This window comes from Gobius niger, assembly GCF_951799975.1.
Source record: "Gobius niger genome assembly, chromosome: 1".
Lineage (NCBI taxonomy): Eukaryota > Metazoa > Chordata > Actinopteri > Gobiiformes > Gobiidae > Gobius > Gobius niger.
In genome coordinates, this window is record NC_136852.1 from 28,839,787 (window position 1) to 28,851,858 (window position 12,072).

Genomic DNA, 12,072 nt, shown 5'->3' on the forward strand with positions numbered 1-12,072 from the left:
TCTAGCCTATCCCCGCTTTACAGCCACCTCTTCATCTGTCACTCTCCTCGCCGCGACCTTTGAGCTTTCCGAGTCCTCCGCAGACGACTACAAAAGCGTCCCAAAACATCAATGAAACAGGAGAGAGCGGGGGAGGGGTGTAGCAGTGGACACTAAAGCTTGGAGATATACTTACTGTTTACACATACATGATAATCATTAAGTATTTTTTCACAGTGTTCTCTATTTTGACGCTTTAAGATTTGGGTAAAGCCAAACTAGAGAAAATGTGCTGGGCTCAGGTGGGGGTTAAGAGACTGGAGAGTTGATTTGATTTGACTTTGGACCTTGTGAACAAATTTGACCGTATCCAGGATAATCGTTTGCTCTCTACGGCTTTTCCTGACAAGTAGTTGTTTTTAAAAGTGCATTTCACATGATGCATTTTCCCAAGGATGTCCCCTAAGTGCTCACAAATGGAAATAATGATAGAAACAGAAACTCAAAAAAATCAGATGTGTCTGTACTTTTCTAGAAGATAAAGGTTGAAATAAATGTAGCTCAGAAAAGGGTTACCTCGAGGATCCTGCCCATATTTACACAAAGTGATCCAGGAAGCTACAATACACTGAAATTCCAACATTTTACTGATGAGTTAGAAGTACCCCTGATTGGGAAACACTGCTCTAGAGTCTATGTCAGGGGTCGGCCAGTGTGCGAGGGACGATTTTCTGTATTGCCAAAACACCATCTCATGGAGCGTTTTGCAAGAAAACACAAAAAATATTGAGAGTTTTTTTCATGCATCGTTAAGAGTATTTGAACAGGTAATGATCCCGGATTTGTAATGATATTCCTCAAATATCATGTTGGGGGCTGGAGATTCTATGCTGGAGGGCCGGACTTGGCCCACGGGCCTGACGTTGCCTATCCATGGCCTATATACGGGGTCTTACTACAGTAATAAGTTACAAAAATATATTATGTTAGTTACTATTTTCAGTAACTTATTACTGAAACAAAATACAGGAATATCTTAGTCAATATAATTTAAATAACACAAGTTTCAAGTGCATTTAAATGGTTTGTATTGATGTATGAACAGAAAAATGCCAAACTCCCTACAAATGAAATGCAGCACCAAATCAAGTTTGACACAGATGTAAAACATCTGCAGCTGCGTGTAGCTAACGTCGTCATGACAACACACCAGAGAATGGAGAGAGCGAAGGAAAAGGAAATCCTTTTCTTTCTTTTTTTTTGTCGGTGGCATTATTACTATTTTCAGTTTATATTAATACATTTAGTAACCACTAAAAGTAGGTAACTTTGAAACAGTAATATGTAATACAAACATATTACATTTTAAATCAGTAACTACTAATATAGTAACTTGCCCAACACTGCTTATCTTTCCTATATCTCACAGTGACGCTGATGCGTGTACATGCATATGACTTTGAGCCCCCCCGTCTGTGTCTTTACTGCTTTTTTTAACGTGTTCTTATTCAGCGTCATTTTGGCGACTTCCTCAGAGAAGTGGAATTATCTGCCTTTATTTGTTACTTGTTTACTCAGTACTTTGATGGCTCAGCTCGTGAAATGCAGCTTTCAGCATCGGAGAACAAAACAGTAAATAACACTGTTTATTATTGGTAAAGCATGAGCACTCTACCACGTTGCTTTCATCCTAAAGTAGCGCAGTAATGTAACCAATTAAGTAACTTTAACAAGTACCCAACAGGGCAAATATACCTGCACTTTACCGATATAAATGTCGTAACAGCAAGTATATCTCCAAGGCTTTAATAAAACCAGATTGGCTCGGAATCAGTCCCTTTTTCAGATCCCCCTCCCCGAATACAAAACGAGAAAAGTTCATTTCGTGGTCCTTACTTCTTCCGTGGTGTACAGAAAAAAAACGCTCTTTAAGACTCTGTAATGTCCATTCATCGTAATGACGTTTAAAAATTCCTTTGTTTACTCCTCCATTTAGAAAGCACACATTTAGTCCCAAATGTGTCCCTGGAATCGGTTAAAAAAACAACAACAGCATTTTGGTCCAGAATTTGGTCCATTGGAAATGTCCCCGGGGGCCCACACATCGCTGTAGTCCAGACTTTAGGTGATCTCGGGCCTCAGATAAGGAAGGGCACCTGTGAAAAGCCGTGAAACAGGTGTGAAATTATTACCAGCGAAAAGGGAAAAGGCAGAAAGACAATAAAAAGAGATATATGGCCGTAGTAAATTCGGGAACATGTGGACTGTGTTTGCGCGCGAACAGAGGTTTGGGTGTAAAAGATCGTAGGGTCAAGAGAGAACAGAAGCGTGACGCAGTAAATTTTCAGATAAGACATGGCAAAGTATTTATTTTATTTATGTCGATGTGATTGGATATTCCATAGAGCCTATAGGTTAAGGGGAGACACTGCTGGCAAAACTCATTTTTTTCAGTTTTCAGGTTTTGGGCCAAATTGGTCTCTGAACATACAAGCTTTCACCCGGAAACAGAAAATATGCCTAATCTTCACAATAACATGTTTAAATATTGCGCTGATTCAATGTTCCCCCATAGACTTATATGGGAGAATGCAAATTCAAGGGCCTTTTTCTCAAAACACATTTTTCTGTCATTGTGGCGACACTATGTCCACGTCAGTCGGACCTAAAGACTTCACATTTTCCAGCCTTGGACTGAACAATATTTGGAAGATTTTTTCAGAGGGATTTTTTATTATTTAATTCCTAAGCCCCATTTATTGAGTTTTGAATGTCAAAAAATGAGGCGAAAATTACATTTTTTTTACACATTTTTCCACTAAAAAACAGCTTATTTTAAAACCAAACAAAAAAATCCCAAATCCCCTCTAAAAAAATCTTGGTAACTCATTCATCAATAAAATGAAACAATACATTTGAATGTAGCTCTATCCATTATTCAGATTTCGTCGCCGAATAGATGGGAAATTTGGGGCATTTTTAGGCATAAAACACCTTGTTCTTATATGAAAAGATAAAATGACAGAAAACTTGCAATGTATTTTTTTCTCACATTTATGCCAGTGATCTACAGCAAAAGTTTCAAATTGATATCTGTAAATTTAAATTTTTTCCCTATTCACCTGCAGTGTCTCGCCTTAATATTTATAAGGCTTGTATACCGGAATTGTAACGCTTGTCCCATAAGCAATAGCCTTTCAAGACTGTCCGAAGCTACGCAAAATCTGCATAAACTCTCTTAATTCAAGCTAATCTAACTTAAGCGTCGGACATTTCTTTCTATGTTTCTGGGTGAAGAACATACAGACCACAGGTGTCCAGAAGAATCCCCGCAATGATCGCAACAGAAGTGGACCTTTCTATGGTCCCATTCAGCTCCAGTGTTGGTCTACGAACTTAGTTAGGACCCTCTTCCTCCACATCTGACCTCGGCACTAGCACCTGTTTCCAATATCCACCCTGCCACGGGCTATTAGGATCAGCCCCCCCACCCCACCCCTTCAAAAATACCCCCAACCGCACACCGGCTGTACGCACTACCTGATTAATCGACTCAACATGGCGCTAACACGGTGGAAGCGCGTCCTCGTGCTGTTAGCGCTACGCGGACATCGACTTCCCTGTCAGTGCCTTCTCTTCCGTGATCCCGAAGCAAGTCATTTCTCCGGACAAGCGCGGCTTTTGGGATATTTAACCCCGCTGCTAATTTGATACCCCCCCCAAAAAAAGCCCCGTCGCGGCTCGCTCTTTTGAAGGCCCGAGTCGTCGCGAGAGGTTGCCAAGAGGTCAGCGGATAGACAATTCTGATTGGCGCACCCCCCACCGCCCCCCCATCCCCCTACGGAGAGAAAGTTTTGGACGTTGGCTGCAATCACAGGGACGCGGCCGCCGCCTCCTCGCGAACTCGGAATTGTCGTTTGAAGTTGATTCCGTTAGCGGTGATCCCGGGCGACAGGTTCCCCCCTTCGCGGGTGACGAGATTGGAAACGACGCGCGCCCGGCAAAATTGTAGCTAACTTGATTTTTCGGCTTCGACGCTGACCTGATTGCTTTTGGAGATGCAATCAGACGCGCGCAATTAACCCCGACACTTGAGGCTGCGCGGTCCGAGGCGGGGGAACGGGCCGCGCCAACGCCGCGCCCAGACCGCAAACAGTTATTTCGAAAAACGTGATCTCTTGATTTACGTTTAAGTGAAATGGGAAGGTGACCACACGGTTTTCTAACTTCTAATTCCGCTCACATGTTTGGTTTTATGCATTGAAGACGAGGAACTGAAACATTTCAATTTAAACATTTTGTTGTAGCTTACGAACATAAATATGGAAGGAATTCTATGGATAAAAAACAATTTGAACTATGGATAGAAAGAGTCTGAGTAGATTTGGTCTGGTCTTCGATAAGATAAAACCGTTTCAGTCATTTTGAGAGATTTGTAAGTCTTCGCAAGAGATAAAGTCTGACAAAGTTCGCTCCGTTTCCGAAATGGTGCTGGCTGGAATAGTAACAAAAAGCCGTATTGACCTTACTTTGTGCGTACTGGCTGTACTGGTAGTGCCCCACGTGGTCCACGGTGTAGCCCGGGGAGGGGTAGGGCGCCGACGGGTGGTAGGACTGGGAGCTGGGCAGGGACGGCAGGGCGGACATGGACGGAACGCTGCTCAGCCCCTCCAGGCCCTTCAGGTGCTCCAGGCGCTGGCTGCAGCTGGACGCCACGCCGGCGGGGGGCTCCAGGGCGCCGGTGAGCGGGGAGATGGCGTAGTCGCTTTGGGGCTGGTGGGGGACGCCACCGGGATTCAGCAAACCCATCACCTGCAGGAGAGAGAGAGAGAGAGGACAATCAGAAGACGTTTTTAAACGAACACACCTGGAGTATAATATTTCACTTCATTTACGCGGGTTTGAGCAATCGTTTTGACTTGGGGTTTCTTCTTCTATTGCAAAAGTGCTCCAATCTATTTGGTTTTTTTGCATCATAGTAGAAACACGAAACTGTCCAACTTTTTTTTTTTCTTAAAGTCTTCCATCTCGTTGTTCTGCACTCAACGCATGTTCATCAAGGCGCCATTGATCAGTTGTGAATAGCATGCAAAAGTGAATAGAGTAGGTTTCCGCTAATGCCTACAGAGGGCACTCCAGGTCGATTCAAAACCCTGAGCAGACAGACAAATCCAATATAAAAACATAAGACAAGCGACTAAATGTGTCAGCCAGGTAAGTCAGCTGAGAGACAAATCTCATGTACAATGGCCACAGTGTGAAGAAGCAAAACATACAAAGGCAAAGCATGCACGCTGATCACGGAGTATCGCAAAGATCACATTTTCAAAGGATGTCACTGACACAAAAATAGTTCCGGAAGTTTAGTTTACGGAACTTCCTCCATGAGCCCGCCCCAGGGCAGCTGTGCCTCCAAGTGTGGAGAGCGAATAAAAAAGCACTAGTCTAATGCATTGTTCCCAAACCAAAGTAACTGACGAGGACCCATGAGCTGACCATGAAAACGACGCATGGACTTGTTGATTGTAATAATTTCAGGCAAAACAAATGTCCTTAATTACTGATGAAACTCAATCCAGTTGTGTTCAGAATCAGAATCAGAATAGGTTTTATTGCCATGGTTTGAGAACAGGTTCACAAACTAGGAATTTGACAATTTGACATTGAACAACACCGGGATTGTAGGCCTATAAAGCAATATAAAGTGATATAAAGCGATTTAAAGTGATATAAAGTGATATAAAGCGATATAAAGTGATATAAAGCGATTTAAAGTGATATAAAGTGATATAAAGCGATTTAAAGTGATATAAAGTGATATAAAGTGATATAAAGCGATATAAAGTGATATAAAGTGATATAAAGCGATTTAAAGTGATATAAAGTGATATAAAGTGATATAAAGCGATATAAAGTGATATAAAGTGATATTAAGCGATTTAAAGTGATATAAAGTGATATAAAGCAATATAAAGTGATATAAAGTGATATTAAGCGATTTAAAGTGATATAAAGTGATATAAAGTGATATAAAGCGATATAAAGTGATATAAAGCGATTTAAAGTGATATAAGTGATATAAAGCGATTTTAAGTGATATAAGTGATATAAAGCGATTTTAAGTGATATAAGTGATTAAGTGATAGGGCGATAGCAGCGGATCTAAGTGTCGGCACACCACACAGTGCAAGTGCAGATTACATCTACATGAGTCCGTAACTAAGCTGAGTCTGTAAAACACTTGTGAAAAAAAAAAAAACACTGCTGCTGCGTGGCGTATGAGTGAGTGATGAGTGGTTGAAAATCTGGAAGTAACATTTTTGTGAAAAAAAAAAAAACAGTTTGCTAATTGCAATTGCTAACATTACCTGGTCATTCACTGACAGCGACTTATTCCCATAAACAAAAATAAACAAAAAGTATCACAGTTTGGACCACAACTGATTATTTAAAATAAGCTTCATGTTTTCAGTTTGAAAATGGGTCAAATTTGGTACGGAGCCTTTAAAAATGTGCGATTTGCACGAGAAACTGTACTAAACACACACTTGTTGAGGAGTAGTCACAGATTATGCAAAAAAAAATGTACCTGCCAAATTTAGTACAATGCAATGTGTAACAAAATGTTTGATAACTTGTAGCTGTACAATAATGTTTATTTGTAGTTTGGATGTACACAGTGTAATAAGACAAAAGACTGTAACCCCTGGCCCTAAAGGTATTTGGTCTTATTACATTATGTACCTCCAAACAACACACACATACTAGTAACCCATTGGCAAGTTATCACACATTGTTACACGCCAAAGAAAAAAAAAAAGATTTTGTGGCTAAAATGTAGTAAGACAAACCCCTCAACGTGTGCTTGAGACGCTATTTTTGAGCAGAAAATATAAAAAGAGAAATCCATCTTCAGAATGTCCACAAGGCCCTGCTTCAAACCCGGCCCTTTATTAGATTACCAGGGAAGTTGGGTCACTATTGAGTTACATTCTCTTGCCCAGCGTTGGCGTCTGTGTTGCATCAGGACGGGGGCGGCGAGGAAATCCCCCGCTGTGCACTTCAAACGCAGCTCAGCGTGGGACGTCCCGCACGCAGATAGCTCAAGACTCAACCAATTTGTACCAACTCGGCGTGGCCTCACTTTCCCTCGTTCTGAGATTCCTTTTCGCCGCCGCTCCGAAGCGTCTACGGCGCGAGATAGCGGCGACTTATCTCCGAGCCGTAGATGTTCGGACGGAGATAAGTTTTAACAAAGAGCGAGGGCCGCGGTTTTCATGGGAGGGGGGAAATCCTCCGGCGCTTGACCTGGTCTGTATTAGCGACAGGTAATTGAATTTAGCGGGAATATTCTTTGGGCCACGAAAAGGATGGAAAAACACTGCGGGGCTAAGCGGATTCCAACACCACGTCCCCTCTTTATTTAAGGAAATGCAGCGAAAACGCCATTCTTTGAAGGTCGGACGTAAAAATGGAACATTCAATTAAAAGGGAACATTTAATCTCTACAGGTGTTTATTTAGGGAAACACATCATCAGCAAATCCAGTTTCAAACTCCCATATAGTCTTGTTGGCTCCGTCTTTAAACTGAGACAACAAATTGATCCCTTTCCTGGAATAGTTTATTGAAAATATTACCAACATCATTTAATAATTATCTTTTTAAAATAAATAGGTTTGATGAAGGCGGGCAGATAACTCATAATATCTAAAGATGGGATAGCACCTTTTGATTGAAATCTAGGGCTGAAACAACTGATCGATTAATCGACAACTAATCGATTATTGAAATAGTTGTCAACTATTTTAGTAATCGATTAATCGTTTTCTAGTAAACACAGACTTAAAAAGAGCAAAAATTACATGAACATTTTTTTTATTTTTGATGGAAACGGTCTGTAGAGTTTTGTACATTAATAATTTCATAGATATCTGTCTGTGTCTCATCCAATTAATAAAGCAGAACTGGCACCACAAAAACACTTTACAACACAGTTTAAGTTTACTCCATCAACATGTCCTCAAGAGATGCCACTTTAGCTTTGTGTGATTCAAAATAAATGAAAAAATACAATTTTCATACACCATTCACAGCCAAGCGATTAATCGATTAATCGTAAAAATAATCAGTAGATTAATCGATTGCCAAAATAATCGTTAGTTGCAGCCCTATTGAAATCCACCAAAATGACAATGGGACTGATTTAACGCCTTGAAAAAAAAAAAGGTGTCTTCAAAGTGATGTTCAGAGGATGAGGAGGATGAGGAGAGCGGGCGCTTTTGGGAAAAGTCCGGATCACAATGACACTTCTGCCTTTTCTGGAGTAATCTGACCGTAAAACGCTTGATACAACCTGTCACCCTTCATCTCTGTTGCTAATACTTATGTATTTGAATTCATTTGTTGAATTACTAATACTTTATTACTTTGTTTTAATGAAACTTGCCTCTAAGAATTGCGTTGAAACTAGAAGGAGCAGTAGGATCAATGTACATTTTATTAATTATGAAGGAAGAGTGTTGTTGTCATTTCTATTGTATTCTATTCTTTTATTGTATTTGTAAAAATACAATAAAAGAAACAGGGGAGGCGAGCTATGAATCTGCTGAGAGAGACCCTCCCAACGGTCTCATGAACTCCGTCTTTTAATGCACCACACAGCATAGGAACATCATCTACAAAATCAGCTGTTAGGGCAGCTGGATGCGGGTTAGTGGATAAGGAGCCACCGCCCTCTGAAACTGGCCCCCTCTACACCCTGGCTTTTAACGCACTACACTATGTAGGGCTTACATCATACAAGACAAATTGTACACAAACAAGACTAATACTATAATGAGGATGGAAATGACAACTGGGAATGAGCAAGATCACGGAGGATAATGGGTGCAGTAATGTGCCATTGTGACTTTCGGTTATTTTAACAAGGTTTGGCGTTGGGAACCTTCTGAACGAAATATAATGATCGCCTTTTGTTGCTTGCTTTGTACAGGACATCGTACAGGAAAAAGACCGTTGTTGTAGTAAGACACATTGAAGTGTAACAAGTTCTCTTTTGCCAATGAGACTAATCACAATATGATGTTGCTAAATGTATGATTGATAAAGTAATGCTATAGGCAGTTATATATCTTATTTAAAGTAAATGCCGTTAAGAGTGCATATCATTTTTTGCTGCTGTTGTTTGTTGTTGTTTTGTTCGTTTTGTACTATGTCCTTGTGTATTATTGTGAGACGTACATTTTGATTGTATTGAGTTGGGGGTGGGCGCTCATAAGCTTCTTGCTTCGGCCCACTCCTTTTGAGCAGAATGCTCAAATAAACAATTAAACTAAACTAAACTAAAACTTGACTAAACTGTTTTGAGTTATCATCGACTAGACTAAGGCTGTCCTTTTTTACTTTTACAGTATTTCTGTCTTCTCTCACAGCGTAATGCTCCTGAACGTTGCGATTTCATTTTATTTGATTCATTCACTCATTTGTTTTCATTTTTATTGTAAAATCACATTCCGATTTATTCCTATATTGTTCAGGCGTCGTCAGTGCCTCCAAATCGAAGTCATGAGCAACACTGTTTCCAAACGCATTATATCTGTGTGTGTAAAGGGCTGAGGGCCTGATCCAAACCAGGTCTAAACACGGCGGACACGGTCCTGCAAACACACACACACGGTCCTGCAAACACACACACACGGTCCTGCAAACACACACACACGGTCCTGCAAACACACACACACGGTCCTGCAAACACACACACGGTCCTGCAAACACACACACGGTCCTGCAGATGCAAACACACACACACGGTCCTGCAGATGCAAACACACACACACAGTCCTGCAGATGCAAACACACACACACAGTCCTGCAAACACACACACACACACGGTCCTGCAGATGCAAACACACACACACAGTCCTGCAAACACACACACACGGTCCTGCAGATGCAAACACACACACACACAGTCCTGCAAACACACACACACACACGGTCCTGCAGATGCAAACACACACACACGGTCCTGCAGATGCAAACACACACACACGGTCCTGCAGATGCAAACACACACACACAGTCCTGCAAACACACACACACACACGGTCCTGCAGATGCAAACACACACACACAGTCCTGCAAACACACACACACGGTCCTGCAGATGCAAACACACACACACACAGTCCTGCAAACACACACACACACACGGTCCTACAGATGCAAACACACACACACGGTCCTGCAAACACACACACACGGTCCTACAGATGCAAACACACACACGGTCCTGCAAACACACACACACGGTCCTACAGATGCAAACACACACACAGTCCTGCAAACACACACACACGGTCCTGCAAACACACACACACGGTCCTGCAGATGCAAACACACACACACAGTCCTGCAGATGCAAACACACACACACACACGGTCCTGCAGATGCAAACACACACACACACACAGTCCTGCAAACACACACACACGGTCCTGCAGATGCAAACACACACACACGGTCCTGCAAACACACACACACACACAGTCCTGCAAACACACACACACACACGGTCCTACAGATGCAAACACACACACAGTCCTGCAAACACACACACACGGTCCTGCAGATGCAAACACACACACACGGTCCTGCAAACACACACACACAGTCCTGCAAACACACACACACGGTCCTGCAAACACACACACACGGTCCTGCAAACACACACACACGGTCCTGCAAACACACACACACGATCCTACAGATGCAAACACACACACACGATCCTACAGATGCAAACACACACATGGTCCTGCAGATGCAAACACACACACACGGTCCTACAGATGCAAACACACACACACAGTCCTGCAAACACACACACACGGTCCTGCAGATGCAAACACACACACACACACGGTCCTGCAAACACACACATGGTCCTGCAAACACACACACGGTCCTGCAAACACACACACACGGTCCTACAGATGCAAACACACACACACGGTCCTGCAGATGCAAACACACACACACGGTCCTGCAGATGCAAACACACACAAGGTCCTGCAAACACACACACACACGGTCCTACAGATGCAAACACACACATGGTCCTGCAAACACACACATGGTCCTGCTTTAAACATTTCCACACTGGGAACAGACGGAGGTGGGCGGTGAGTCTGCAGACAAGAGAGTGATATGTGGAGCGTTGTCATATCAATGTGATGTTGTACGGGAGTGCTTTTATTTCCTTACCAGGGACCATTCACATTACGTTAAGTCATTCATAAAAGGATGTTTGAAGCTCCGCCTAAAACTAACTAGTTTAACAAACTGGTTAGATTGCTGGTACACTTGACTGCAATATGGACTTTGTTGGGTAATAATCAGTTACAGTACATGGCCTTGAGAACCTTTTTGAAGAAATGTAAGTTCATATTTGAAGCGTCTGTGAGTGAATGTGGCCAAAGGTTTACGTTGTTAGAGATAAATCAGACATTTCATGAAACAGACAGAAAGAGAACTGGACAAAACAGGAAACATTTTGGAAAAAATTCAACTGAATGTTTTCGATCCGCGACCCGGACCCCAAAGCCTTTTCATCCTCTCAATATACTTAATATCTAAGACTGAATTAACCATTATCTGAACAACTCTAATAACATTAAAATAAGATCAAAGGTAATGGCACAATTGTGGATTCATTAATCGGTTCTGTTTTGTAATTAGACAATCTTTTAAGAGCAATGGGTGCTTATGTCCGGACCCTGGACACATGAGGAAAGTCAGGAAAGTAAACCTTGAGCTGATTTACTTGGGGATCCCTGTTTTAGATCATCATTTTGGTCTTTTCTATGAACTTAAACCTTTTGAGTACTGTCAGAATTACCCAATACATTTAGAATTGAATGCCAGTTTTAATGCTTTTCAATGCCATGCGGAAAACCTTTCAATGTTTTGTATTACTAATGAAAATATCACCGTTTTTGAACACCTATCACACTGAAACTCAAACAGAACTTTGCCCGTAAATAGTATTTTCACCTTTATTTTCTCACCGTCTTGAGTAATGACCTTTT

The 12,072-nt window shown here is 41.8% G+C and overlaps 1 protein-coding gene across 2 annotated transcripts in view; it reads right to left on the minus strand.

Moving 5' to 3' along the window:
- Nucleotides 1-2,021: 2,021 nt before the first annotated feature.
- Nucleotides 2,022-12,072, minus strand: part of pax3b (paired box 3b) — a 55,987-nt gene continuing 45,936 nt past the window's right edge. Inside the window, exons 8-9 of one of the 2 annotated variants that reach the window (XM_079559808.1) lie at nucleotides 4,509-4,791; nucleotides 2,022-2,135 (exon numbers count right to left, since the gene is read on the minus strand). In XM_079559808.1, the coding sequence (XP_079415934.1) occupies nucleotides 2,101-2,135; nucleotides 4,509-4,791 (318 nt within the window). In that variant the 3' untranslated portion in view covers nucleotides 2,022-2,100. Of the gene's footprint in view, nucleotides 2,136-4,503; nucleotides 4,792-12,072 lie in introns of both variants that reach the window. The other variant, XM_079559809.1, reaches the window with a different exon arrangement.